Raw genomic sequence first — 27,181 nt, forward strand, 5'->3', positions numbered from 1 at the left:
CCAACGCACACCTTTGGATAAATCCAAAATTAGGCTCGAGACTATCGCGAAAATGTTTCTAGACGCACAGTTAGTAGATTGAGTTACCAAATACCGATTAAGCATTGAAATGCATTGGACAATTCATTCAATCACTTGTTTCAGATAAACCAGGGAAGAGTCATAATTTAAGAATAAATTAACTAATTGTACGGCATTCTCAACTTTTGTAAATGCTTACTGTTGCGCCACGGAGTAATGGCGCTTTTCATTGGCTACACTTGCGGATGCGCACTGATTACGGTTCTTCTAGTATCTCGTTTCAACTATTGGTTGAAAACAGTGGAATCTCACTCAGTGCGCGCACCGGCAGTCGGCACGCTCGATTGTAATTTTTTGATCCGCAGGTCTTTCCGAAACATAACCTATTGCACGATGAACGTTATTTGATATTTAAAGATAATCTGATTTCACTCTGGTTTGGATGTTGTGAAATTAATAAATATATAAAAATGATACCGACAACCCGACGTATATCGGAATCCCTACTTCGAAGAAGTGGGATCCTGTGCACCACTTTACAAGACAGGTAGAGTATAATATCTCTATTATATACTTTTATATTGTAATAAGGTAATCGACACACATTATTCATATTTATTCACTTATTATAACCTATGGTCAATTTTGTATTCCTATATCCTACAAATATTTTATTGTAACAGGTGTAAGTGTGAGGTGAGTTTAATCAACAACAGGTAAAGTTTTATAAAAATTATTGAATGTAATAATTTTATGAATTGATTTCTAATACATTACGCGTTATTTTTTATTTTTCAGATATCTTAGAATTGGAGCTTATTTAGCACAACCTTTGCGGGGAAAAAAAGATGACTCGACTACAATCACATCTTTGTTCAAACCAGTTCCCGTCAAGTCGAACCCAGATGATATTAACGTGGGAGTTGAACTTAGTGGGGCTCTCAACAAAGCTGACCTCCTGAAAGTGCTCAATCAATTCTATCAAAGAAAAGAGATCAAGGTGCTCGCCATGGAACACGGATTGGACAGTGAGTACTTAAGGTGCTTCAACTCGTTATTTCAGTTTTCTCAACTTCCCGCTTTGGTATTTTTATAGAAAAAGGAAAGTTTTTATAATTACCCTGAAAATGAAAAGTTGTGTTTTCACTATATTTCTACTATTTAAGGCCTGGAGAATCTTCTCTGATCACTTTCAGGTGGACATCTCGATTTGAGTGTATGATCGTTTTTTGGTGGCAATTACTGAAAGATTAGATTTTATTATTTTGGCCTTAATTGATTCAGTTTTGCTTGACTCAGAACTGACTAGAATTTGAACTTAATTCTTGTGGTATCTCAAAAACGTCTAGATGCAGATGAAACTTGCTTCATGGGTTTAGCTTTATTAATATAAAGCTGATTAGATTTTTACTAAAATCAGTTGAGCCTTTAAAGTTATTTTCAAAATTATAAATCATGTAGTCTGAAATTTTTATCTTCATCGATAGTGGGAGTAGCTGGAAGTTCTGAGATTGATCCTCTCAAGTTGAGTAGATTTCCCTGCTTGTTTCCACCCGTTTTATCGCTGTAAATTACATTCAATAAACATTGTCCTACAAAAGCCAATGTAAATGCTTCTGTTGGTTGTTTCCTCCCTACTTTTGGTTCATTGCTCTTAGTTTTTCTGCATTATTTTGGAGACTGCACACACAAATATGAACGTCTTGCAGGTTACTTACAACATCAAACCTTCATCAGTTTTCGACGCTACTGCTTAGATGCTGAAACCTTGCCGGCAGACTTGCATGTTGTAATAAGCGACATAATGCAAGGAGCCGGGCATGTCGATGACATATTTCCGTACTTTATGCGTCATGCGAAACAGACTTTTCCCCATATTGAATGTATGGATGATCTCAAGAAAATAAGCGATCTACGCACACCTGCTAACTGGTATGAATAAAACAGTGGAAATATTTGCTTCTGTATTTTGAATAGAGCTTCATATTTATAACCAGAAATATGCGCAAATTAAATAACTATCATTTTGCAGGTACCCGTTAGCGAGAGCTAAGACAAGAAAAATTATATTTCATGCTGGACCAACGAATAGTGGTAAAACTTACCACGCGCTACAGAGGTTCATGACTGCAAAAAGTGGATTATATTGTGGGCCGCTGAAGTTGTTGGCTGCAGAAGTGTTCAATAAAAGCAACACTAACGTGAGGATTCAGTAATTCATTAGAACTGTTTTTGAAAATCTTGCAAATGTTCTTCATTGTTTTGAACGTTATCGCAATACTCTGTTTATCCTGCATCTTTTTCCAGGGTACCCCATGCGACTTAATTACCGGAGAAGAGAAAAATTTTGCGAAAGGTGCAGACAACCCTTCAAATCACATATCTTGCACAGTCGAAATGGCCAACACAAACGCTGCATGTAAGGTTATATCCTTTGATTCAATTATTCATTACATATTACGTTTAAGTATAAAAAAAAAAAGGAAACGAATGGAATAAAATTAATTTATTTTAGGTGAGGTTGCCGTCATAGATGAAATCCAATTGATGAAAGATCCAGGTAGAGGCTGGGCATGGACTAGAGCTTTGCTAGGACTGCCAGCCGATGAAATTCACCTTTGCGGAGAAGCTGCTGCGATAGACTTAGTCAGTATATATTTCAAAATTCGTTGAAAAATCAATGAATTTGATGGCCAACGATTCATAAATTTACATGGGTGAGATATGCTGTCCGAATCACTAATGATTGCTATATGTTAGGTCCGCTCCATATGTATCACAACTGGAGAGGATGTTGAGGTACGGAGATATAAACGTCTGACTCCGTTGGAAGTCGAAGAGTCTGCACTGAAATCACTGGACAATGTAGTTGCAGGAGACTGTATAGTTTGCTTTAGTAAAAATGAAATATATTCTGTGTCTCGTAGCATCGAATCTCGTGGTATTGAAGTGGCAGTTATATATGGAAGCCTTCCACCAGGAACAAAACTAGCTCAAGCAGCAAAATTCAATGACATCAATAACCCATGTAAAGTTTTAATTGCTACTGATGCTATCGGGATGGGTTTGAATTTGTTAGTATCGTTCTTTTTTTTTAAATCGTAATTTTTCCAATGATAAAGGCGAACTCAAATAGCATGTGTGGAAAAAAATTTCGATGTTTAATCATTCGCGTTTTTTTACACATATTTCATTTGGCAGGAGTATACGAAGGATAATATTCTACTCTTTGATGAAGCCGACTATCAATGAAAAGGGCGAAAAAGAAATTGACACGATACCTGTGTCCTCTGCTCTGCAAATAGCTGGACGAGCCGGGCGTTATGGTACACAATGGGAGAAAGTAAATCATTTTTAAAAATTCGGTGTTCAATTCTATCACGCTTATTCGACTTCCCGGAGTTGTAGTTGCTTTGTTGTTTCAGGGATATGTAACAACTTTTAGACCAGATGATCTATCCAAGCTGCAACACTTGCTTTCACAAGAACCAGAAGTCCTTACTCAAGCTGGTTTACATCCAACCGCTGATCAAATAGAACTATATGCTTACTACCTGCCTGATTCTACTCTGTCTAATCTAATGGTGATTGTTTCAATACATCATAATATATTTAGGAATCAGCAGATTTGCATCGAGTCCGTAAATTGTACTCTTTTTTCAGACTTACAATTAATTATTAATCGTTCTTTCCTATTGCAGGATATTTTCGTATCGCTATCTATAGTGGACAACTCTTTATACTTCATGTGCAATCTAGACGATTTCAAATTTCTTGCTGATATAATTCAGCACATCCCGCTACCATTGCGCGCACGATACGTATTTTGTTGTGCGCCGATAAATAGGAAAATACCATTTGTGTGCACAATGTTCTTGAAAGTAAGCTGATCATGCTCAACCAATCTATTCTAATAATATCACATATTCTACTACATTAGTCACGCTCAAAAAGTTCAATTGAAACTGATTAACAACATTTAAGTCAGAAAGATTCCAAATTGTGTATCTGTAATTTCTGATCAAGTACAAACGGGCTGTACTGTCTAAATTGAATGCTAGGACAAGTCAACAAAAATCATTTAGAAAATCTCCAGCAGCTTTATGTGCGGCAATGACGGTGAATACGAATGAAATAACATCTCTACTGTGTACTATAAATGAATATGACCATGTTCGAATAAGAAAAGCTAAGATATCAACCATCAGACAAAAAGATTTATAATCAGAACGCTCAAGATGTTCAAACTTTGGTATTTTCGAATTGATTCTTATTCTTTGAGCTTACTGTGTTTGCCATAGAGCTTTGAGGGTACATTGAAAAAAAAAATTCATAAACAGTTGTGCTTATAGTGGATAATGTTTGTGCAGCACAGCACAATAGATGTTTCTCAACAATTATATTTGCACGTTGTAATTATACTATAATATAAGATTCAGTGAATGTTTTTAACAATTTGTGGAGGTCTAGTCAGCGAGCAAAATGAGCCCAAAAATATTAAAATCGGCTAAAAAACACAACAGTTTAGGAATTTCCAATGTTCTGATTATAAAACCTTTTCTCAAATTGTTAATACTTTATCTTAGTGATACGAATTTACTGAAAATCATTTTTATCTCATATTAGGGATATTGTTGTGATCGTGTTCGCTATCATTGGCACAAAGAAAAACACCGTTGAAGATTGGAGCAATTTTTTTTTCTTTCCGAACCTTTAATTTAGACTATATGGTTCATTCATTCTTTAATTCAATTGGGATCCAAAATTTTGCCTCGGTCTTAGTTAAAAAAGAAAAAAATTATGCAAATATCAATGGGCAGTAAACTTTGTCCAAATGAGTTTTTTTCTTTATACGAAGTCGTCAAATAATAAAATATACGTAAAAAAAGAACAATAATATCAAATACGACACGGTTAACATTGCGCAATTTTTCTGCTACTGGATAGCGTCTAAATATTTTGGATCCCAATAAATATTGTTTGCCTAAAAAAATACGTATTTGAACATAATTTTGATATTTGATTTTGTATAGTTCGCTCGACAATACAGTAAAAATGAAACGTTGACGTTTGACTGGCTTTGTCAAAACATCGGTTGGCCAGTCGCCGCACCAAGAACAATCATAGATTTGGTTCATTTAGAAGCAGTATTTGATGTCTTAGATCTCTACCTTTGGTTCAGGTGAGAAATTATTTTGAGTTCAGCCATTAGAATTAGATAGGTATTACAAATTCAGTTGAATTCAAAAATGCCTAAGCATCAGATTCACGGTATTTGTTTTCTTATTTGCTGCTAGTTATCGATTCATGGACCTCTTGCCTGATGGAGATATTGTGCGAGATACTCAGAAGGAGTTGGATGCAGTTATACAAGAAGGCATAGTTCAACTAACACAGCTTTTAAAGACCTCAGAGTCAGGTTTGTTGAAGACATTACATATTAAAATTTCTGGTAAATTGTGCCATGCCATGTTCCAACATTATCAAATCATTTTCAGGTTCAAACAATGGTGCTGTGTTAGCTCCTGACGAAGATCACTTTGCACTGAACACCCAGAAGAACAAATACTTCAGAGGTTATTTTATTTGTTACAATGTACATTATTTTTTGTTAACTGGCCTGTTGATAACCTTGCTTCCATTATTTTCAACCTATAGATTCTAGAAGTGTCACAGCCAAGACTTTGGGACAAGGTAAATTAACAGAAAGATTACTGGCACAAGGACTTCTTACTCCAAGCATGTTGAACGAATTGCGGAGAGAATGGAATCAGGTATGAACAGTGTTCATTGAAGCTCGCCAATAGAAAAACTTGATGCTAACAATGTCAAATTCAGTTATAGTTTTGAAATGATCTCGCAAGAACTTAGACCTAACAAATTGTATTTATCAGTTCCTAAAGATATCTGTTCCGTCCAAATAATTTCAGCCAAATACTTTTTAGTAACATTTGTCCAAAAAAAGTTAGTCAAATCAGTATTTGCAGTTGTTAAAATTCAAATTTCTTTTTTTTTTTTAATTTAACCAACATTTTTGTCATTCCTTAGTTTTATTTTTTGTATAGTTTACCGATGACAATGAATCAAGTCGTCCAAAAAAAACCGGACGGAAACGTAAACTGAAATGAAGTGTTCCTGTTCATTGCCGAAATTTCTCCACAATTCAAGAGCCAATCGTAAGTACAATGAATAAGAATTTGTAGTGTAAATGATGGTACGAAAGATTTCTGTTTCATTTTTGTACAATGTATGGCAGTAAACTACTACGTATGTGTAAATTAAAGTAATCATTAATTCACAAAGAACATTTTCTTTTCAGTGATTTTAATGAAAGAATTAAAATTGATTAAGAATTTATAATTTTATGCGACATCAAATTTATACTCCATTCTTTGAAACTGTTATATTAATCCTTTTATGTGTAGTTCACATATGATATGAAATGTATCACAGCATAAAATGTGATATGCTGTATAGATGTATAATTTAATTTGTATGAAAAATAGAAAAAGTTTACTTTGTCAAAATGTTTTAAGTATCCGTTATAATACCATTACAAGAATAATTCGTTTCGAAATAGATATGTTATAAAACGGTTTAATTGAAATTTGCAGAAGATTAAACGAAAATAAATGTCTCTTTTGGCATTAAAGTAACTATTAATTTTGATGCAAAAAGCTCATGATTCGTCTGTTGCAAAGTTTTGGAATTTTTCTCCAAATAGGTAGGAGCAATTTTGTGCAAAAAAACAAGGGTCGAGTCATTTTATTGTAACAATCACATATATGTACATATATACATTGGAAGTGAGTAAATATAAAACTGGAGGCAAAGAAACAATCCAGAATTTTGTGTGTTTATTCCCGACTCAACTGTAATGGCCACTTTATTCACCTGAAAAGAGGGATGAAAGTAGCAAGATTCTCCCACTAATGGGGTAACCACTTTTTCAAATCAATAAAGTGGTCACAGTTGAGTCAGGAATAATATCCCACATGCAACACGGGAATATAATGGGTTATTCGCTTGTTACATAATATACTGTTTTTTTCAACTCCTAACCAAATTCGTTCTGAGGTATTCCTGAATCATGTCATCAATTCTTGAATTTCTGGTATAATCCTATTGGCAACATTTCATTTTGAACCCGCTAGGAGTGATTTGAGTCTGTTTTTGAAATTGAACCGAATTTCGTTCAGACGTCGATTGTGCCTGTTTATTTTCTTCAATGATCTCCTCAACCTTTCAATTTCCTTTTGTTTTTCCAGAAGCATATTGTAGATAGGCTCCCTATTTCTTCTTTGAGCCAAGGCGACGTTCAGACTTGCACATTTTGAGCATTTTGAAGACTTGTTGTTCATGACGAGGAGACATTCCATGTGTCTCCATTTCACTGTATCCACATACGCAATTCCCATTCTAACAGCTTCGAAGTCTTGAACGTTTGGACCCCCTACCATGAAAATTTAATAGGTAGATTCAAGTGAACAAGGGTATGTTAACCAATTACTAAAGTTCTAAAAACTGTTTACTTTTCCCTGGAAGACATTTGTTAGGAATACTCAAATAATTTTATCTATCAATCCAGTATTTCAACCAGAAACAGCATTTGTTTCACTTCTATTTGAAGAATTTGTACACAGCCAAAAATTTTTTGCCAAAGGACATCTCCCACATTCAATTTTAGAATATTGCTTTTTGAAGAAATTAAAAGTTATCCCATTTAAATAACATAGGAAAGATATTGTCATTTTTTAAAATTCTTATCACTCAGCCATATTCAATGATATGGATTTAATCTTGGAAGTATTTTATAGAAAATTTAATTTTGTACAAAAATGTCTTGTACACAAAATCTCTAACTCAAACAGTTCAATAAGCATCGATAGTCAATTTTATGTAAAGATTCATTTACAAACGTTTTTAGTGGCTCAGCTATTTCTTTAATTCATATTATTTCATATTTCTATAACTTCACGACAATTATTCAAATCATAAGTTTTGTAGGCAATTCACTCTCTCTAAAAATGGTTCCGCTAATCAATTGACTTTACAATAAAAATGTGAATAACTCTTTCGTAAGATCAAGTCTATATCATCAAGTGTAGCTGAGAAGTAACAATTGAACAAAAAAACGCGATCTTACCAATGTCATTTAAGTGGGCAAACTCTGAATTCTGGGATTGATAATTTAAAACTGGATTTAAGAGATATCCTTCTCCAAGGATTTTATTTATATTTTTTGATATGTAAAGCAAGTTTTACAGGCCAGAGTGATCAGAAACAATATTGCTTACAATCAATACCTTCACAGATATGCCGCTGGTCCAATTCATCAACGAGTTCCTCAATATCAGATAAAGTATAGACTTTATTGGTTTTACCATTTCTCACAAGATTATGAAGGAACGGGTTTATTTTTCTGCTACTGACACTGCAGTGCATTATCATATCACTTCTTATGTACACTGCTTTGTTCACAATGGGTATGTGATTTGTTGAAAAATTCATGCAAAGGTAAACAACAGTCGTTGCATGTCCTTTCGATGTTACAAGAAATGACCAGCCTCGCGGTAGTGTAACTTCTGTGTAAATTTCAAGCAAATCTTCAAACAGCATTGTGTCATTTAGTACAGAGTTTGACATTTTTTCGCCACACTCTTTATCGACAGGGAATGTCAATGTTTCTGTGACGAGACAAGCTTCAATCTCTTGTCTTTTTTCCATCTCGCTGTCATCTTTCATACACTCGTCATTTTTGTGATCTTTGTACAACTTTAGGGGATCTTCTATTATTAATTCCTCTTTCAAAATTTCATTATTCTGTTCCATCTGAACACAATGAGCCAGAAGATTTCTTTCAGAATTTTCATTTCTCTCTTGTAACTTATCGACAATAATCGATGTCTCGCTTTTGTCGTTGTACATCTGTTTATAGTCAAAGATGAAATAATTATCAGCTTGACCAAATTCCGTGACTTCTATAGAGTCCGCAGATTTCTGTATCCGACCATCATCTGAATTGTGCATTCTGTTTTCATTGATGTAATCATCTGTTCGCTCCAACTGACTGAAGAGCACATGTCTCTTATCAGCAATACTGGTTTTCTCAAAGTTCGCCTCATTGGAATAGTTAAAACTAGATTCATTGACATGAGAATTAATTGATATAGACTCTTTGTAATTTTTTCTTCGAAGTAGATAATCACGGAACCCAGATTGATCAGGTATAATCATATTTGCTGAATTATTATCTTCTTTGATATCTAAACACGGAACTGCTCCAGCTCGCAATCTAAACTTTTTATACTTGATCTGAAATTTAATACGGTTACATCTTTGGTGAGAAATAGTGAAAAAAATTTTCCAGAAATTTAACATGTTTTTCTAAACTTTTGTGACAAGTTTTATGTTATTTCTGCTGGAAATGTTTCAATTATTCTAATACGGTCTGAACAATCTTAAGAAATTCGACTGGGTTTCTGCAAGAACTCACCTTTTTTCAAATATTCATTTTCTATGAAAATACAATAATTTCAGATGTTGTTTGCTGACTTTCTGACCAATTTATTCGACCGATTTCTAGAGGAAACTTTTATTTTTCAAAATTTTATGTTGTTTCAGACGTATAAAAAAAAAATTGATTTTTTATGTTTCTATTTTCTAAAAATACCAAGCTATAACAAACTGCGAAAGGATATATTCAATGACATTAAATAATGATTAGTTTTTACAAATTTTTATGAAATATCAACGTGTTATCTACCTGTACTGAAATCAATTTTTCTGCATGAAACTTTGGATATTGAGTTAATAAGTGTAAGCAAACGAAGTGAATTGATTTGAATTTACTAGGTTAAGACCCAAAATTTTGAAAGGCTGTGGCGATTTTGATACAACGTAACTTGAGCGAAGCAATAAGGAATCGTTACTTACTCTGATAACGTGAGGCGGCACACCGCTGACCCAATGTGTGATTACATCAGATGATTTGAAGTGTTTACTGCAGATGTAAGTGTCATCAGTGACTGTGTAATTGGCGATGGGAATAACTTCCTGCCATTTTTTGCGTGTCTCTAGATCTTTTGGGGCAGAAAAAAAGCTGAAGGTTCGTATGTAGTTAGTTCTCTTGCAAAGAACGCATTTACGAGTCATCTTTTAAAACAAATATCTTTGGAAATCACAATATAAGTCCATTAGCCTACAACAACAGATCAGTGGTACAGAAACTTCAACAGAAATATTGAAGTGAAGTGTAACAAGTTGCATTCAATATGACCAGCTCTCGATTTATTCCAGCCAGTTTGTACTCCATCTGTTGATTCGTCGCTAATCAGTGTGCGAATTTAAAACTTTCATTGCTGCCAAGTGCCACTGTTGTTAAGTTTCACGAAAGTTATCTTATCAACGAATTTTGTAAGTAACTTCGCCGGCTGTAGCTAGCTGTTAGACACTCCGAGCTCTTCTTCTTTTCCTTAATTCCTTTTTGTGACACTGTCTTTACACAGCTGTCATCAAAACGGTAGGTGGTGGGAGAAGCCCTCATATTAAAGTTGGTTTCGTCGTTCATCCTCTGGCCGCAGAAAGCGCTGATAGGTAGGGGTGTTTTGGAAATAAACGTTCATAACCTTGGACGTATTTCGAACTGAGTGCTAGCCTACGAAAAAATCCAATTTTTAGTGTGAATTTATTTTAATTATTGAATGTTTGAATTGTAACGCTATTTCAATTCAATCCAATCTGTGACACAAAATTCCGTCTCTATCCATTTATCGATTCTTTTCAAGAAATTTAAATTCAGTAATTCAAATTATTCCAGGTGAATTTAATTGTTAGGATTCGAATATAAAAAAATGGAAAGAAACCAAATTCGTAGCTGTATATACAAAATACTAAAATGATCAATTCGGATTGATTTTCGTATCATGTAATCAATTTCCAAGCTCATAAAATTCATGGTCAGTCAAATTTCGAAAATCTTGCTTATGCGTCTTGAAAATGTTATACGTGTTTCAAAAATCTTACATGTCTCGCGAAAGTTTAAAATGGTATTTTGCATGTGTTTCTAAAATCTCACCAGCATTATCAGCGGAATCTCACGCGCATTGTCGTGTATTCGTGTTCCGATTAGCTGAGTGCCCAGTTTTCAGCTCAGAGGATGCATCGGTTTAAAAACCGATGATATAAGGAGTCATTTTCACTATACCTATAACTGAACAAGCTCATTGTGGAATCAATGGATCATCAAAAACAGCTAACAGCTGACTGTTCTGGCCTTTATATCAGCAAAGTTCTTAATAAGCTTCTCAAATGAGATTTTCTCTAGCAGGTCTGAATTAGCTGCAGAGAAACTTAGGTGAGAGAGTCTTTCTTCACCAATCGAGTTTGTCAAATAATTGTTTACTCTCCTTAATATTGAAAAGGAGTGTTCCCCACTAGCATTTGTTGCCAGAATGCCCACATATATTCGGAAGAGTTTTTCTACGTTTAGATAACTTGCAACGAGCCCCTTACTACGAATAATTTTCAGAATTTTATGTCAAACTCATAATATATAGCACTTATACGTTGTGAGGTCCGGCGCTTCGGTGATCTGGGCTAAAGCCCTGGTAGCCCATGTCTTAAGACGACCCTGCTGATAGCCGTAGTTGCCGCCGATTCTACTTTGTGAGAACGCTTATTAATTTAGAGATTGATAATACCACGGTCGTCCCTAATTATTCTGCAAGTATCCCGATACAACAGGACGAGCAGTTTGTTTGAGTTAGCTCATTATGAACGTATTTTTCCGATGGGTCGTGATTAATAGTTAATCGATAGGAAAAATATTCGTTAATCAATGTGCTACAGCATAAATGTTTTAGTTTATTTAATTATTGTGAACGCCCATTGTGAGTTGAACGCTCGCAATGCCAGTTCCTCTTTGACACTTGACATTTTACACTAAATCTTTACTTATAAATTTTGACTCACGCAGAAAAGTTGGAAACATATTCTGATTATTACAATAAAACAAGCTGAATTATTCAGGAATAAGATCTTTATAAGTTTATGAGCTGAATTTTACCATAGGCATATTAACGTAATTCTATTAAAATCATTTGTGCCAATCATGGTACAGTACTCTGTGATTATACCGTTCTACTGCCTTTATCATTCTGAAAATTTAATGCCAGCCGCGCGCAAAGTGCACATGCTGATTCTGGTTCTTGTAAAATTTTGATTGACCTTCATCAAGCTGAATCTATTTAATATGTTTTAACCTTTTTTTCGTTTACTGAGTAGCGGACACGTTCGGTTTGAAATAATTAATCTTCAAACAATTTCTTCATGTAGCTTGTTCAATCACAATTATTTATTTCACTGCGGTACATGAGGCATTGTGATAACATGTATATTCAATTGGTAATATATTTACGACCAGGAATTATATTATAATTATTTGAACTATACGTCTAACTGACAGTAAACGATCTTAAATAAGGAAAAGATACATTGAACGAAGATGTTAATTATAACGACTTGATGCTGAACTTGTAACATTCAGTCGTGATTTCTACCGAATCGCATGTGCCCGTAGTCATCAAACTGCTCTCGTTTTCCAAACCTCATGTGACCATAGTCGTCTGATAATTGCCTTTTATTAAGCTCTGTAATATCTTCATCATCTCCAAGAATGTCGACGGTTGGATACCGCCTGAAAAACATCAATTCATACATTTTTGAACGGTACAAGATTGGCATAATACATTCAAGTACGACCGCATGAAGGAAATAATGTATGTGCAGCGTTCAAAAATAAAAATATTCGAGGATACACTTTGAAAACAATTAAAAATTGCTGATACCAGCAGCATGACAATTTCATATGATTTTAACGGAACTGAAATGGTAAAAATAAAAAATCATATGTATATAAATGGATGTTACCCAGGAAATAAAGGACGACCATAAAATCTTCGGTTAACGTTGGAAGCGGATTCTCTCACAGCGTGGGACTGGTGGCCATTCAGTAGCCAGGCAAAGATGACGGTGATCAAAATCAACGAGAACTTCATCGACATTGCAGTGCTGCTGGTATTCATTGAGCAGTAGACAGCTCAGTGCCAAGAAATAACTTCTGCTTGGTAATTTCCGTAAAGCAATTATACTGTTCGAAAGAATTACAAACAACTACAACTTGATTTTTGTGCTGGGTGTTGTGACCGGTTGAAAGTCGGCGGATGAGTGCTACCGACCATATTTTAAACCTCCTATATATACTCGCTCCCTTTCGACAGCAAAGCGTGTTATGAATTTCAATTCGTGACTGATAAACAATTTTCTCTATGCTACTCCTGCACCCGCCACCCCGATTCAATAATATTTCAACATGCTGCGTGATTGGCAGGTAGGGTAAACGAATTAACGACAGATGTAAGCCTCCCTCTGTTCCTCCGTCTTTTTCATTTTCGAGGCTTACTTATCATTCCATAAGATAATCGAGGCTTTTTCCATCTTCGATGCTTGTAGATAACGTAGGTTGAGCCACATAATTATGAAAAAATTTCGTGCTCTTACTCAGGTCAAAATTTTATTCGGATCGAAAGTAAACCGCGAGTATCGGACAATTTACAGAAAGAGAGAAGATGGCACAATTAAAACTGCAAGTCTAGAAATAAAGAAGTCTGCGAATAACTTGGAGGAGAAAGGTCAAGAGAACGTTTTTAAAGTATTGCGTTTTTCTCACTTTCATTTTATTGTAACGACGTTCAATTGAATACTAATGATCTCATCGGAAGTATCTGGATTTAAGGCTGTGGCGTTTTAAAGTGTTTCCAGATAAATTTTCCAAAATTAGACCAGCACAAAACTGGAGTTTCTTGAATCTGACTGATTGTTCAAATACAGTAGAACCTCTATATAACGAATTCCCATATAATGAAAAACTCCGTATAACGTAGAGAATATTATCCCTCGAGAAAAACTCTACATATCGAAAAAAATCTTCGGTATAACGAAATTAATTTTCTGCGTTCTGGTCTCTATGAAACGAAATAGATTTTCCGTGTACTGGCCTTTATGAAACGAAATAAAATTCTATGAACATCAAGATAGCGAATATTATAACTGTACGCACTTCCATAACGAAATTTGCTCTTTTCTTGAGGTCCTAAGCTCGGGATCGTACATCAACATTGTGAATAAACAGTCGTTATTTGGCTTCTATAGCTAAGAGCCATGGGTAAGAAAACAAGACGAACTCTGATTACTAAAGGAAAACTAGACATTTTGAAAGCTGTACAAGATAACAACAATGATAAGAAGAGAAACATCACAGCCAAATTCAGAATTTCTCAAAGTACTCTCTCAACAATAATGAAAAATAAATTGAAGTTATTAGCTTGTAAGCTATCTAAGAAATCGAAACGAGAGAAACCGTCTGAGTTTCCAGAATTAGAAGACTCGATTGCAAGTGGTTCGTACAGTGCAAAGAACAAAATATACCCATCGGAGGTTGTCGGCCCGCTGATGATGTTTTTCATGTTTTAATTGTATTATAATTGAGAATCATGTCGATAGACAAACGGTTTTGAGGAAGAAGTAAACTAAAATAACACATTTTATGAATTGATTTACTACTGTGCATCGAATTGGTGTGATTATTGGTGAATAAATGGCCGCATTGAAATGGAAGCACGCGAATGGAGCGAATGAATTGGTATTCATTTTCGTTCCATGTGCTATTTCAAAACATCCTATCCCACGCTTGATTCACTCATTACTAACGATACGGGTGTTTTTTTTTTCATGAAAATTGTTTACGCAGATATTAATTTACCTGCTTAGATCTCACGAAATTCAAATAAGATTTTGCCATGTTCGAATCGATAATTCGAGGGGAAAGATACCCTATATGTTCACGGGGGCAGATCAATTCCGATTAAGCAGCAGCACACAGCTCTCACACATGCATATTTGTACAGATTCCAATAACCTGCAGTAAACGAACAGCGGCAACTTATAGCGAAGTAAAAAAGTTCAAGGTTAGCTATTGCGGATTACAACTAGAGTCGACCTTAGCAATTTTGCAGGGCTTCGGTAGTTGAAGTGCTTCAAGTGAGGAAATAAATAACGTCGCATCGGTCCCGGGGGTTCACAAAAATGTCTGCAATTGTTCGTGAAGAGGCTACGACGCCGACGACACATCGAGGGTTATCGGATTGGTGGAACGAGGAGACTGAGTATGTGTTCCAAAGGATTGAGGAATGGGCCGCTTTAGCGCGAGGCTACAACCGCCTCAAATCGCAGAGGTATTCTCGAGGGCATCTGACCATGAAAGAAGAGCCAGGCGACACCAACTGGAGCATTTCGGCGAATAAGCTCGTGGTGGGAGACTGCGAATCTTGGAATCCTCGTTTTTACAGACTGGAACGTTCATGGAGACGAAAATCCCGGCCGGAAGAAGTGCGTATAAACTGTTGTGGCAGCCTGAATTACCAGTCGAACAATCGCGTGGACAGCCAGTGCCTGGAGGCGTATAGATACGACCACAGCATTTACTTTAAAACGATCGGCGACATTCGTGGCAGAAATCGAAACCGGAATTCCAGTCTTAAACGGGCCGAGAGTCCGAAAATCGCGGGGGAAATCGAATGTCACCGATGCGACGACGAACTTAGCGGGAAAAGTCCACTTCATGATGAAGATCAGCCGTCGAAAGCTGCGGGTACCCAAGTTTGGCCTATCACTGATTTGACGCAGATGAACTTGGAAGCCGACGAAAGTCGACGGTATTTGGACGATGAGTTAGAGGGAAATCTGCAGAATGATAATTACTGTAGCAGTGAGGATAATCTTAATAATAATAATCAGGCAAATAATAGCGTACAATTTACCGGTAATTCAATAACGCGGAAAACGGATCAACCGTTGTCACTTAAGCAGCGGTTGGTCAGTATTCGGAGAACCAGACAATCTCCCCGAAAAGTATCTCAGCCGACGATCGTTGGAGACAACAATGTTGTTTGGCCTGGAGTTCTGCTTAATTATAAAAAAAAAGGTGAGGCCGTCTGTTCGCCGCATCGTCATTCGATCAAAAAATAGTCATATTGTAGATTATTAATATCTTGTCTTATATGTAGATGTGATCAGTTCGTATAATAAATGCATAACCCATACCTGTTCGATCATATGGTCATAATATCTGTAAACAATGAAGTATTCGTTATTTTCTTCAATAGAACTAAAAATTTATCTTTTCGTCACCATTCATTCATGATTTGTATTTCCATGCATACTTCAGTTTGTATATGAAATGTAATTTGAATGATGTGCATATTTGGCTGTAAAAGGCAGTTAATATGAATATCTTCCGTGCCTCAAGAATTGGTGTTTTTCTCATAATATTTCATGAAATAAGGGAAAATTTCTGTGGCCAATGATTTTTCAGATTAAAAAACCTATGTTCAAAGTGATTACCACCATACTGTATTTGGCGCAAGATTGAATTTCAGTAAACTTTGTAGATTATACTCAACTTTAATAACCCAGGTAGTATATTTGTCGAAATATCGACTATGGATTGACAAATTAAAACCGGCGTAATGTCAACAGATGAAAAATTTGCCTACATTATACTTTGGGATAACGTAGTACCTCTACATAAATTTTAGTAAAATCCATGATCCGAAGGCCAGATACTTTCCTTCTTCATAGATTTTTTGTAACTTTGACGACATAAAGAATTTTTTTGCAACTCAAAATTAGCAGCTGACCCTTTAAGGTAGAGCGCAGTACGTTTCGCATTTGATTGACGGGGAACGCATGCGCCCTAAAAACTTTTCCCCAACGCACCCATACATGGCTGACGGTACCGAGAGCTGCTGCCGGGATCGATCGAGGCCGAAAGACCAGCAGTGCGTCGAGCCTGTTACCATCGTCCCGTTGAAACAGCGCGGAAATTTGGAATAAGTGAAAATGGGTAAACATCTGCAAACCGTTGCGGCAATGGCCTGCATGAAGACGCTGTTGATACTCTTCAATTTTGCATTTGGGGTGGGTATATTTAACTTGTCTTAAATATACACATATTCATACGCCTCGATGCTGCCGTCAAAATTGAAGAAATATTGACGGAATCCGCCCAACTGTTGCATTTCCAACACAATCAGCGTTTAGCTTAATCTGATCGCCATGTATAGCATTGATTCACATGTGTTTGTGCATTCTTTTTGAGAACTCAGCAGAAAAGTTCACGCTTCTTAATATCGTACAAGTTTTGGATTGGCAATGTTGCAATATTTTCAGATTTTGTTTGTTATATTATTGTAGATTTAAATAACACAAAATGAAATAGGAGTTACGATTAGAGAAAGTTAAACTCTACATTGACCTGGCATTACAAAATTAAAGTTCAAAAGCTTGGCCAATGTATTCTGTGCCTCGATATTTGCATAATTTGCCTGAAACAATCAGCTGATTATCTCTTATGACGCCTCTATTGTCCTAACCACACCCAGATTAAGGATCCTGATAAGTTCGAGCTTTCATGGAATGATTAGATCAAGACTGAACTTCATTAGGGCGGTTAGGAAAAGTTCAAACATCCCTGTTACGGTTAAAATGATTTCGAAAATTCGTATGTGGTAAAAATAAGTTCATATATTACTAGGACAGTTAGTTTAAATACCCTCGGAGCTATCAAAATAATTTCGGTTATCCCCGGAACGGTTGGGAAGACATCGGTTATCCTTATTATCACAACGTTTAACGAGAACGTTCGATATGAGTTTTGGTCCAGCGCAGAAACGACTGGTACCAAAACGTAATGCACTCTTCTGAAGTTACCATTACTTACACTGAAGGAATTTCGAATTAGGATGGTGCTTTGCTACTTATGAGTATGTATGTATGTACATTGTGCATTAATACATACGCTAGCGAGAGAACGATGTAGTGATGATTTGCTGTTGAAAAATTCTAATCTGAGACGGTATGCTAATGCAGTGCACCGGAGTACTGATGCTGTGTGTTGGGATCTGGATGCGTATTCAGCTCCGAGAGTACGTAGATATGAGCATTGAAGGTAGCGGTGCAGCGCCTTTGGCTCTGGCCTGCCTCGGCATCCTCGTAGTCGTAGCCTCTATCTTGGCATGTTGTTGTACGGCACGTGGACATCCGGCACTCTTATACCTTGTAAGTATATAATACACGCATACAACTAAGATCAACATATTACATGATAATCAGTATCTCTTGGATGAGAAGGTGGACTTATCGGTTTTCTATCCTTTTATCCCCAGTACGGAGCATTCTTGGCGGTTGTGGTACTCCTAGAGCTGGGATCAGGTGCCTCCGTTTATGCATATCGCAACGCTCTGACCGAGGGCTTCGATCAAGGGCTCAATGAAAGCTTGGTTCTCTATGTAGACGACCCCAACAAACACCATGATATCGATACCATGCAGTCTACCGTATGATATCCTAGTTCCTCTTTTATCGTGCAGCATTATCTTCTTCGATCAGTCAATTGTACACATTTTTACAGTTGCATTGCTGTGGAAACCGCGGCTACACTGACTGGCACTCCATAAACTTACCGGAAGAGATTCCTAAATCTTGCTGCAAGCAGCTTGAAAACCCGTGTGACTCTTCGAATCTGGATAACGTGTATACTCAGGTAAATAGCATAAACATTGCGAAGTTTCCGATCTGTATTACATATTCTCATTCTCAGAATTGAAGTCATAGGAACAGTTTTAGTTTATGGCGTCGAGAGTTTTGGATTAACGTTGTTTCCAGGGCTGCTACAACCGGGTTGTCGACTTCATAAACAGCAACATTGGGTTGGTGGCTGGTAGTGCTGTAGGTGTTGCATTCTTTCCTCTCATTGGAGTCTTCCTTGCTTGTTGTCTGGCTAGTAATATCAACAAAGCCAAATACGAGCAAGTTGCGTAATTGAATGACGCTGCGTGACGGTTAATCACGAGAGAACGCAATTAAACTAACAGAAACAAAAATCAAAGTAATTATGTTATCATAACTTATTCATTTATTGCTGTGAGCTTGCGTACATACGCACTTATTTATTATGATATGTATCACTATATGATATTCATTTCAGTTTTGAAACTGTGTTGAAGTATCAGGATGCGGATGGGAGAGAAACTTATATATTATAATTATATGTCAATTAATCATTTATGAAATTTGTTTCTATACAACGAACATATACACATACAACTACAATGAATCCCAACTAATATTGATTGTTCGAGATTTCTACACATTGAGCGTCATTGAGAGGGAGGTGGTGCCTGAAATCTGGTAGCAGGCAGAACTGGAATCCTTGATTTCAGAAGAAGCATTCGGGTCATGGCAGTGAACAAACTACGCTTATTAAGTCGAATTTAATTACAAAACTGGCTTTTTATCGAATATTTTATTCTATATTAACTCAATGTCATGAAATGAAAACCGAAAAGCTTGTACGAAGTTTTCTGTGCTGTAAGATTTAAGTGATTAATCTAATCGATCAGCTGATTACCGCTCACGTCGCCGTATTGTCTTAAGAGGATGTTATAATCAGTCCATACTGACCGCGATAAATGTCACTTATTTTGACCATTATCAAAGCCTCTGCAACACTGATGTAGAAATACCATAGCCAGCGCAATTGTACATGTAATGGCTATTACAAATATCAAAAAAAGTTTTCTTTCACGTAACAATAACGCTACGAAATGTATTCTTATAATTGAATTATCGCTTATTGCAGGAATACATTTCCTGGACTCAATTTTCGCATGAAACGAATGAGTTTCCAGATAGTTTTGTTCGGCATTGCACATAGTAAAAGTGCCCAACATTTTATTCAGTCGGTAAAGCCAGACTATATTACCCCCTTAACTGCGCACACAGCCAAAATTCCAATCTTCAATGCATAAAATATGTCGTGATGGCCAGAATTTCGTAATTCTCTGTATATATGTCTAAACCTAATCGTAAGTCAGAAAGACTAGAGGATAGGAGGATGATCAGTTCTATAATTCCGGTGTTAGTATCGGTGAACTACTGGAACGCGCACTGCAGTCGTGGGGGTTCCGAAGACAGAGATAGCTCAAATTACAATCAATGAGACCACCAGTCTCTTTTTATTAGTTACTGCGCATGCTCTGCACCGTCGAAGTAGAAATATTATCCTACCGCGACATCCACTTGTTTTCTCGTCACCGATTAAAGTGAGAGGTCCAGCTTTAGGTATTGCTCTCTCTTTCTAAATACCGCTTCAGCTCGGTGCACAGACCGCGCAGTCTATCTCTTTAAGTCTATGGTCCTTATCGTGACTGTAACAATTCCACAAAACACAGCAGCCAGTCTGCACAGCACGTATTACGTCCTCAAGCGGGCAGGTTTGTGACGTCATAAGAGTTTGGCAGTGTGCTGTGGCCGTATATCGGACCGTGTTTGCAGCGCTGCGTACTGGCAGTAAAAAAGGAACATATCCAATGATATACTTTGTATCATATTTAAAGTGCACTTGGCTCAAATCTATCGCGTGGCGATGAAGCCCAGCCTGCGTAGTGAATCTGTGTAGGATCAGTGCGTGTACCGCTATTGTGTTTACGAAAACACTAATTGTAAGGAAAGCACCGCAAGGCGAGAAATGTAAGTGTAAATCTATCCAGCGTAGATGTAAATAAAGAAAAAAATGCCGCTAGGAGTGAAGCCGAAGTGCACAAAATGCGAAAGTACAGACAGTATTTTATGGCACAGTACGGATGCCGGTAATATCTGTAATAATTGTTCCGAATCTGACCGTTGTGGGAATGCAATTGACGATGATGACAAAGCTAGCAATAATTCATCGAACAATGTCAATGCCACTGTGAAAAATGAGTCGAATGACACTAAACTGCAGCCTCGGAAGAGCACGAGAGTGACAAGGTACCTCAAAAGCAAACCCGTTACACAGCTGAAAGTTTTGCCTAAGGGTAAAGGACGCCGACATATTTTTAAAAAGACAGTAAGTTTTAAATATTATGACTCGAAAAGGGAATCGAAATAAACGTTTCCCGTAAAGTTTCTATTGCTTGTGAGCAGAAAAGTCACATTTTTCGAGAACTCCATTTTGCATCAAAAATCTGAAAAATTTTATTTTTCGCGTTTCTATATATGTTTCTGACAGTATCAGGTTTAGGAAAACTGGTATGAGTTTCTTAAAGGAGTTGTAAACCTTTAGGAAACTTGGAAACTTTTGAAGTTAAATTTTTTGAAATACAGTTGAAAAAGTCTACATATATGCGAAAGAATATTTTCAATAAAACTAGAATCATAATAATTCTTCACAGAAATTTTCTAAAAATATGGTTTTTCTGAGGGGTTAAATCACTGTTGAAATTGTGCACAACACATCTCCATTTCCTACAACTCCCCATACGTTTCCTTGCAACATTGCCTTGCAAGATCTCCAAGCTGATCCCAAAAATTTCCAAATTCCTTGTTTGCAAATATACCTAGAAATCCTCAAAAATGTCTAAAAATTCACCAAAATGTTCCCGTAATATCTCCCATTACCTGCCTTGTTATCTCCCTCTCAGGTTTTTCCATAAATCTCAAATATTCTACATACAAGTTGAAGTTTTTCTATTTCGAAATTTCTTAACACTACTAAAATTTGCGACAGATTTTTCAGGACCTGTCATAATAATTAATATTCTGAATAAATTTATATAAATTTTGAAAGATTTCTGAGAAAAATTTTCGCTCAAGTGCGGTTTTTGAGGCACGAAAAAAATTCAATCGGTGCTACTTTAAACACCTTGACACACAAAAACCGTTGACGGTCATATTTAGATGAATCGGCAGATCAATTTTAACAATGGTCAATAGTTACAATGACTGATTTCTGCTTGCTGTAGCCAATCAAAGCTCCTGCAGCTGTTGCGACGCCAGTCACCAGTGACTACGTCTTTTATAAAGGTTCTTACATTCAAGTTGGAGATATAGTGTCCATGCAAGACATTGATGGCGGTATTTACTACGCTCAAATACGAGGGCTGCTGACGGATCAATATTGTGAGAAAAGCGCAGCAGTGACTTGGCTGATCCCAACAACTGCTAGGTAAAATATTATCTTCAAGTATTTATGCCACAATACATTTTTATATGTAACAAGAATACCAGTTGATAGGAAAGAATTCGAATTTATTGTATATGTTACAAAGTTGTCGACAAGTGAGATGTAAAGAGTGAACATTTTTCTTGTACAAAAACTGGTAAAGCCCTCCGCCAGAACATGGATTTTATCCCGAGACGTACCTAATCGGACCTGAGGAGGACTTGCCAAGAAAACTGGAGTGCATGGAATTCGTGATGCATGCACCATCCGATTACTACAAATTGAAAAATTCTCCGTATCCGCCACCGTTGACGGAGACCGGGGCTGGTTTCGTATGGACATCTTTGAAACACGAAATCAGTGTCCGTAAAAAGTAATATTTCATGTATATTTTTTATTAAATTTATTTAATTTTCCTATTAAGGGAGACGGATTTCAAACGAATGAAGAAAGTTGGCTCATAGTAAAAAATAAACCTTCACATTAATAAATGCTCAATAAAAAATATTTATTTGAAACTTTGATATAACTTTTATCGTCATCATCGTCATCATTAATTATACAGCTTTACACTTATCTGTTTGATATATTATATTTTATTATTATATAAAGATTTCATAACTTTACTAGCGAAAGTGATAAATTGGCCAAAACTGATTTTCATATTTCATTCAACCGTTGATATCAATTATCGGTGACTCATAAACGAGGACGCTCATTTATATCAAATATCGTTTACGATAATGCGTACATAATTTATTTATGCATTGATTTGCTGTACAATATTGCCCCTAATACTAGCAGATAGCTAGGCACTATAAAATACTAATAATGGTGAGTGAAAAATATTCACTGAACATTATATTGCCGACGTGGAATGAAAATTTAGGTGAATAATTCTCTCATTGGCAAACGCGATGGATATTGACATGTTAAAGAAAATTATTAGCTCTTTGAATCACGGATTCCACTAAAACTTCTAGGGGTGTTCCTTATACCCAAAATATAGAACTCCAAAGGTTTAGTTTCATCTACTTGGCCTTCTTTCACGTAATTTACAATATATCAGATATTAGAAAATTCGCAGTCACTTCATATTGCTCTGAGTTCATATATTCGTTGAAACTTGAATCAATGAGATCCTATCATTACAACTTCATCAACAGGTTTCGTTTATTACAGCATTTCACTGAGCAAATTGCTCATATAATCAATTGTAACCGGATTAAAGCAAGGCCTGTTATAATACACTATATGTTACAAGGCTCTATATTTTAGGCCAAGGAAACATACTGACAAGCTTGAGCAGAATCCGTGATTCAGAGGCCTAGTATCCTTGTTAGAACCGAAAGAAAGAAACGTCTCATTTTTATCCTTGATAACGATGGAACGCAGAGCAAGAAACCTGGTTTGACACCGCTGGGAGCATCCGGGCATTTTCATCTGTTTGGCCAGTGGAAAGAGACGCCGTTAACTGGACAGAGGAAACAACCTCAGCTGAAGGACTATCTAGTCAACTAGGCAAAAGCGATGTAACCGCCGGTCAGAACTTGAGGTCCTTTATTGCCTGTGGCAGGTCGGGTAGTTTCATGTCTTTTAACTGCTGCGGTATATTCATATTTTTCACTGCTGATACAGCCCGAGCTGGAGCTGCCGTTATTCCCGCCTGCCAGGAAAAATAATTCATCAATTAATCAGGTAGATTTATCAGCGTAATCGCTGGGACATTTACCTTTGAATATGCTCATATTTTTGTCCAAATGTATAACGATGATATTTTGTATAATCGAATATCAAACTCTTACAGTTTAGATTGATTTGAGCATGGAAAATATTGTTCTGAATTGATCTCATTGCATTAACATGGAAGTGTTCAACCAGCAATGACAAGTTTGTAATGTATGAAATATTTTGTTCAGGTAAATTGTTTTAATTATGCATATTATACAAATTCACTAATAATATTGATAATAGTGTAAGAAGAAGACTAAAGAAGTGATTGACAATCGAAAATTTTGATAGGTACATAAAAAGAGTAGTAGAGGATTAATTAGGGAGATAGATGCAAATATATGGTTTACATTTTATTCACGTTATTGCTAGATACATTTTTACTAATTGTAAGGCACTAGTTCTTTTGAAATAAATCATACGTTACAAAATTCATGCAAAATATCATACACAATATTACATGAAAATTCAACTATATGTAAATGTATAATTATGTAAAAAACCGATGCATATCATTGAAGTATGAAAGAAAAAAAAAATAGATCACAGACGAAATAGGAATGTTCACCTCACATATTTAGCCGGAATGATATTAAAATCAAAACAAACAAATCTTATTACTATTTGACTTTTAGGGAGGAGGTCCCAGAAGGACAATCGGACGAGGTGAGTAAGATCGCACTGATTTGTAAGCCCCCTAAAATTGAGTTTGAGTCAGTTCACTCGTGTAAAAAGCCATAACTACAAGAACATGTTCAGGAGCAATTGTTGGCGTGTAGGCAGTGTTGAAAAGAAAAGAACACTAAAAACAAAATAAATACAACAAATAATATAATTGAACTATTTCTGTTTTGCTCAAATTTTTTACACAGGACTGAGAAATTTTATGCATCCAAAGAAGGTACACCTTTATCGAATTCCAGAATATGTATTTAGATTTGTCAACCATGCAATGAAGAACACATGAAAACAAGCTTTAGGTTTCAGTTTGTGATAAGAAAATTTTCCAATATTTGATGGTGTCCTCGAGTATCAAACTGCATTTTTTTCATTTTAATCGTCTGAAGTCTAAAATATTTTTTATTGATGGATAATATGGAGATTGCTTTAAATGATAGAGACGATTTTTGACAGATAAAAATGTGAGTCCCGTAGGTGTTGCTGGATTTTCCGTCAGCAGCTGACTACCCTAGCTCTGTGGGTTTGATTGGATATGTTAAAGTTAAGGACAATTAGGCCGTACAGTTTTAATCAAAAATGAGAGGAAGAAAAAAAAAACTGTGTGAAAAATTTTTGGTAATGTTATTTGTGTCAATGTTAGTGAACAGAAAAAACAATATTCTTACTGTGTATTAGAAACAAATCTGAGCAAATTCAAATAACAACAGCGAGCATGTCTACAATTTGAGAGAAGGATTTGTATTTAGAATGTTCTCCCTTAAACTCTGGTATTTTATACCAGATTGTAATTTCTGGACTCATTTTGCTAGCTGATCAGGCCACAATAATTTGTCTGGAAGACATTCAAGAAATCTTACATTATGGTACCATTAAAATGCACAAATTCAATTATCGCCCGACATCTGTTGCTCCATGCTTACACTAATCTATTTAATTCACTCTGGAGATAGTCGTTTTTAATTTGTTTTTTTGTGTGATTTCTGGAGATCTATCTCTGAGGTGAAAAAAAGAAGTCGCCGAACATTAGAATGGAATAAAAAAAACAGTCAAGTTTTATAATTTCTAACATACTAACGATAAAACCTGTCAAATTGCTGATACCTTAACTTGGGTAATACGAATTTGCAAAATCATTTCTATCACATAATAGGGATGTTGTTTTATTCGAGTTCACTATCATTGGAACAAACAAAATTACTAGAGATTTTTTAAACGGTACCTTCTCATTTCTTAATTTTTGATTGAGATGGTAGAGCCCATGCATTTTTAAGATGATTAGTCATGTTCAAAACTTAAAAATTTTAACAGTTACAATCTAATGTAAGAAAAATTGAAGGATCTTTGCTAAACTGGTATATTGTGAGGAACGTTTAGTAAATGGAAAAGAGAAAAATGCAATAATGAAATAACAGAACTCCTCACCTCTTGTTTTTCTAGCTTGTTTTGGTCTTCGATTCGACTAAGGATTTCAGTCATGTTTGTTTCGAGTACCATGCCACCCATCACTAGTTCATTCAATATGTAATGAACTTTATCCACATGAAAAATAAGGTCCAATTCACAGACGTTCTCAAAGCATTTGTCCAGTGTTTCAACAAACACTTGTATCAGATCCAGGATTCCCAATTCAGATTCGGAACTGTCGACGCAGAAAACAAAGTACAAAGTCGCGTAGTGTCGGTATATCAGTTTGTAATCCGAACCCCCGATTAGGCTGCCTCCTTCCAAAAAATTACAGACGTTATCGTCTCGTTTTGACACGAGTTGGAACGTCTCTTTGATGATTTGTTGTTGCATGTCCTCGTTCTGAAGAGAACAAAGTGATATTGAAATGTAAAGTTTTCAATTTAAAGGTGAAATATTTTTCCGTTCCTCCCTCGCGCTGTCTGTCATACTTTCCGATAACTTCATTTCACGATATGAAATCGTATACATGAATTTCAGTTATTAGAAAGAATCATACTTGATACTGACAGATGTCAAATTTTGGAGGATGCAAACGTTTATTACCAAATACTCACAAAGTACTGATAAAATTTTGACAGTCTGGGTTTGCCATGATTGTTGAACACTAAAATTGCCTTAATCATTTTGAAGCCACTTGTTTGTATAGAAACAGAATGCATAAAATTGTTATTACGTTGGTATATACATGGATTATATTAACGTGACATCACTGTTTTAAGGTTACACTGAATTCTGGCAACTGTCGCCATTTTTAAAACGCCGCTCGTCCGCTAACCATTGAACACGCTATAAACAGTTCTGGAACCTTCAGTGGTAGGGGTAGGTCGCCTATGGAAAACACGTTAGTAGTTCAATAGTCGCGCCACTGGCACGGACGGGGGGTTCGTATGTAAGACCACGTATGTGGTTCAGCACCGAAATACATACATTTGAGTGGTTCAGACAAAAAACAGCACTAGTCGCCATACGCGGTTTAAATCAATATTGAGGTTATGTATGCCGTAGTATTAGAACCACAGCGACAACTAGTGGTCCCGCTAAAACCGAAACTTGGCCTTCCTAAACGACGCACATAATCGTGTGCTCCCAATATAGGAGTTTCCAGGCCTGTATGTAAGACCTTGTCTATGAAGTTGCATTGGACATTGACTAAAGATTGCTAGAGATAGCCAGCTAAGT

At 36.1% G+C, this 27,181-nt stretch overlaps 7 protein-coding genes across 16 annotated transcripts; 4 read left to right on the forward strand and 3 right to left on the reverse strand.

Moving 5' to 3' along the window:
* Positions 1 to 281: 281 nt before the first annotated feature.
* LOC107225737 (ATP-dependent RNA helicase SUV3 homolog, mitochondrial) lies at positions 282 to 6,548 on the forward strand. Of its 3 annotated transcripts, XM_046732297.1 has the most exons (17): positions 282 to 568; positions 705 to 737; positions 820 to 1,049; positions 1,731 to 1,953; positions 2,054 to 2,222; positions 2,329 to 2,440; positions 2,537 to 2,667; positions 2,782 to 3,095; positions 3,223 to 3,364; positions 3,447 to 3,605; positions 3,723 to 3,902; positions 5,055 to 5,203; positions 5,319 to 5,440; positions 5,520 to 5,597; positions 5,680 to 5,795; positions 6,087 to 6,197; positions 6,341 to 6,548. In XM_046732297.1, the coding sequence occupies exons 1-16, from the start codon at positions 492 to 494 to the stop codon at positions 6,147 to 6,149; spliced, it is 2,298 nt and encodes a 765-aa protein (XP_046588253.1). In that variant the 5' UTR covers positions 282 to 491; the 3' UTR covers positions 6,150 to 6,197; positions 6,341 to 6,548. The 3 variants fall into 3 exon arrangements, with proteins under 3 accessions (XP_046588253.1, XP_015521781.1, XP_046588254.1); XM_046732298.1 differs by lacking the exon at positions 6,341 to 6,548 and having other exon boundaries at positions 294 to 568; positions 705 to 717; positions 6,087 to 6,334; XM_015666295.2 differs by lacking the exons at positions 705 to 737; positions 6,341 to 6,548 and having other exon boundaries at positions 287 to 568; positions 6,087 to 6,334.
* A 223-nt stretch (positions 6,549 to 6,771) lies between these two features.
* Positions 6,772 to 10,540, reverse strand: LOC107225727. Of its 3 annotated transcripts, none has more exons than XM_015666284.2 (3): positions 9,958 to 10,540; positions 8,328 to 9,336; positions 6,772 to 7,474 (listed from the first exon to the last, which is right to left on the reverse strand). In XM_015666284.2, exons 1-3 carry the CDS (start codon positions 10,174 to 10,176, stop codon positions 7,158 to 7,160), a joined length of 1,545 nt encoding a protein of 514 aa, XP_015521770.2. In that variant the 5' UTR covers positions 10,177 to 10,540; the 3' UTR covers positions 6,772 to 7,157. The 3 variants fall into 3 exon arrangements, with proteins under 3 accessions (XP_015521770.2, XP_046588255.1, XP_046588256.1); XM_046732299.1 differs by having other exon boundaries at positions 8,319 to 9,336; XM_046732300.1 differs by having other exon boundaries at positions 8,319 to 9,358; positions 9,958 to 10,091.
* A 1,551-nt stretch (positions 10,541 to 12,091) lies between these two features.
* On the reverse strand, positions 12,092 to 13,422 carry LOC107225735. Its single transcript, XM_015666294.2, has 2 exons — positions 12,952 to 13,422; positions 12,092 to 12,718 (listed from the first exon to the last, which is right to left on the reverse strand). Exons 1-2 carry the CDS (start codon positions 13,104 to 13,106, stop codon positions 12,565 to 12,567), a joined length of 309 nt encoding a protein of 102 aa, XP_015521780.1. The 5' UTR covers positions 13,107 to 13,422; the 3' UTR covers positions 12,092 to 12,564.
* A 1,726-nt stretch (positions 13,423 to 15,148) lies between these two features.
* LOC107225730 lies at positions 15,149 to 16,478 on the forward strand. Its single transcript, XM_015666288.2, has one exon. It carries the CDS (start codon positions 15,166 to 15,168, stop codon positions 16,105 to 16,107), a length of 942 nt encoding a protein of 313 aa, XP_015521774.1. The 5' UTR covers positions 15,149 to 15,165; the 3' UTR covers positions 16,108 to 16,478.
* Positions 16,479 to 16,783: 305 nt separating this feature from the next.
* Positions 16,784 to 20,011, forward strand: LOC107225734 (tetraspanin-7). 3 transcript variants are annotated; one of them, XR_006902983.1, is made up of 6 exons: positions 16,784 to 17,058; positions 18,010 to 18,198; positions 18,306 to 18,476; positions 18,551 to 18,682; positions 18,805 to 19,027; positions 19,281 to 20,011. XR_006902983.1 is itself a non-coding variant. In XM_015666293.2 (5 exons), the coding sequence occupies exons 1-5, from the start codon at positions 16,981 to 16,983 to the stop codon at positions 18,958 to 18,960; spliced, it is 726 nt and encodes a 241-aa protein (XP_015521779.1). In that variant the 5' UTR covers positions 16,799 to 16,980; the 3' UTR covers positions 18,961 to 19,206. The 3 variants fall into 3 exon arrangements, 1 of the variants encoding a protein (XP_015521779.1); XR_006902982.1 differs by lacking the exon at positions 19,281 to 20,011 and adding an exon at positions 19,127 to 19,206; XM_015666293.2 differs by lacking the exon at positions 19,281 to 20,011 and having other exon boundaries at positions 16,799 to 17,058; positions 18,805 to 19,206.
* Positions 20,012 to 20,206: 195 nt separating this feature from the next.
* LOC107225733 (GATA zinc finger domain-containing protein 1) lies at positions 20,207 to 23,784 on the forward strand. 2 transcript variants are annotated; one of them, XM_046732303.1, is made up of 4 exons: positions 20,207 to 21,028; positions 21,924 to 22,126; positions 22,287 to 22,496; positions 23,402 to 23,784. In XM_046732303.1, the coding sequence occupies exons 1-4, from the start codon at positions 20,714 to 20,716 to the stop codon at positions 23,439 to 23,441; spliced, it is 768 nt and encodes a 255-aa protein (XP_046588259.1). In that variant the 5' UTR covers positions 20,207 to 20,713; the 3' UTR covers positions 23,442 to 23,784. The 2 variants fall into 2 exon arrangements, with proteins under 2 accessions (XP_046588259.1, XP_015521778.2); XM_015666292.2 differs by having other exon boundaries at positions 20,209 to 21,028; positions 23,519 to 23,784.
* On the reverse strand, positions 22,617 to 27,086 carry LOC107225741 (AP-3 complex subunit sigma-2). Of its 3 annotated transcripts, XM_046732304.1 has the most exons (4): positions 26,930 to 27,086; positions 26,557 to 26,830; positions 25,958 to 26,341; positions 22,617 to 23,789 (listed from the first exon to the last, which is right to left on the reverse strand). In XM_046732304.1, exons 2-4 carry the CDS (start codon positions 26,659 to 26,661, stop codon positions 23,667 to 23,669), a joined length of 612 nt encoding a protein of 203 aa, XP_046588260.1. In that variant the 5' UTR covers positions 26,662 to 26,830; positions 26,930 to 27,086; the 3' UTR covers positions 22,617 to 23,666. The 3 variants fall into 3 exon arrangements, with proteins under 3 accessions (XP_046588260.1, XP_015521788.1, XP_046588261.1); XM_015666302.2 differs by lacking the exons at positions 22,617 to 23,789; positions 26,930 to 27,086 and adding an exon at positions 24,007 to 24,551 and having other exon boundaries at positions 26,557 to 26,913; XM_046732305.1 differs by lacking the exons at positions 22,617 to 23,789; positions 26,930 to 27,086 and adding an exon at positions 24,007 to 24,656 and having other exon boundaries at positions 26,557 to 26,913.
* Between the last annotated feature and the right edge of the window lie 95 nt (positions 27,087 to 27,181).

The sequence above is a fragment of the Neodiprion lecontei genome, chromosome 2 (genome assembly GCF_021901455.1).
Source record: "Neodiprion lecontei isolate iyNeoLeco1 chromosome 2, iyNeoLeco1.1, whole genome shotgun sequence".
Taxonomy (NCBI): Eukaryota; Metazoa; Arthropoda; class Insecta; order Hymenoptera; family Diprionidae; genus Neodiprion; species Neodiprion lecontei.

What these genes read in the sequence shown, in the direction of transcription:
- LOC107225737 (XM_046732297.1), top strand. Translation starts at nt 492, where the DNA reads ATGATACCGACAACCCGACGTATATCGGAATCCCTACTTCGAAGAAGT. An exon ending in CTACGCACACCTGCTAACTG is followed by an intron (nt 1,954 to 2,053) that starts GTATGAATAAAA and finishes ATCATTTTGCAG; the next exon opens with GTACCCGTTAGCGAGAGCTA. An exon ending in GAAGAACAAATACTTCAGAG is followed by an intron (nt 5,598 to 5,679) that starts GTTATTTTATTT and finishes TTCAACCTATAG; the next exon opens with ATTCTAGAAGTGTCACAGCC.
- LOC107225741 (XM_046732304.1), bottom strand. Translation starts at nt 26,661, where the DNA reads ATGCATTCTGTTTCTATACAAACAAGTGGCTTCAAAATGATTAAGGCA. An exon ending in CAAAATTTTATCAGTACTTT is followed by an intron (nt 26,342 to 26,556) that starts GTGAGTATTTGG and finishes TGTTCTCTTCAG; the next exon opens with AACGAGGACATGCAACAACA. An exon ending in ACAAGCTAGAAAAACAAGAG is followed by an intron (nt 23,790 to 25,957) that starts GTGAGGAGTTCT and finishes TTTTCCTGGCAG; the next exon opens with GCGGGAATAACGGCAGCTCC.
- LOC107225733 (XM_046732303.1), top strand. Translation starts at nt 20,714, where the DNA reads ATGCCGCTAGGAGTGAAGCCGAAGTGCACAAAATGCGAAAGTACAGAC. An exon ending in GACATATTTTTAAAAAGACA is followed by an intron (nt 21,029 to 21,923) that starts GTAAGTTTTAAA and finishes TGCTTGCTGTAG; the next exon opens with CCAATCAAAGCTCCTGCAGC. An exon ending in CTGATCCCAACAACTGCTAG is followed by an intron (nt 22,127 to 22,286) that starts GTAAAATATTAT and finishes AAACTGGTAAAG; the next exon opens with CCCTCCGCCAGAACATGGAT.
- LOC107225727 (XM_046732299.1), bottom strand. Translation starts at nt 10,176, where the DNA reads ATGACTCGTAAATGCGTTCTTTGCAAGAGAACTAACTACATACGAACC. An exon ending in TGCCGCCTCACGTTATCAGA is followed by an intron (nt 9,337 to 9,957) that starts GTAAGTAACGAT and finishes ATTAAATTTCAG; the next exon opens with ATCAAGTATAAAAAGTTTAG. An exon ending in TATCTGTGAAGGTATTGATT is followed by an intron (nt 7,475 to 8,318) that starts GTAAGCAATATT and finishes TTTTCATGGTAG; the next exon opens with GGGGTCCAAACGTTCAAGAC.
- LOC107225734 (XM_015666293.2), top strand. Translation starts at nt 16,981, where the DNA reads ATGGGTAAACATCTGCAAACCGTTGCGGCAATGGCCTGCATGAAGACG. An exon ending in TCTTCAATTTTGCATTTGGG is followed by an intron (nt 17,059 to 18,009) that starts GTGGGTATATTT and finishes ATGCTAATGCAG; the next exon opens with TGCACCGGAGTACTGATGCT. An exon ending in TGGATAACGTGTATACTCAG is followed by an intron (nt 18,683 to 18,804) that starts GTAAATAGCATA and finishes CGTTGTTTCCAG; the next exon opens with GGCTGCTACAACCGGGTTGT.
- LOC107225730 (XM_015666288.2), top strand. Translation starts at nt 15,166, where the DNA reads ATGTCTGCAATTGTTCGTGAAGAGGCTACGACGCCGACGACACATCGA.
- LOC107225735 (XM_015666294.2), bottom strand. Translation starts at nt 13,106, where the DNA reads ATGAATACCAGCAGCACTGCAATGTCGATGAAGTTCTCGTTGATTTTG. An exon ending in GGTCGTCCTTTATTTCCTGG is followed by an intron (nt 12,719 to 12,951) that starts GTAACATCCATT and finishes GATGTTTTTCAG; the next exon opens with GCGGTATCCAACCGTCGACA.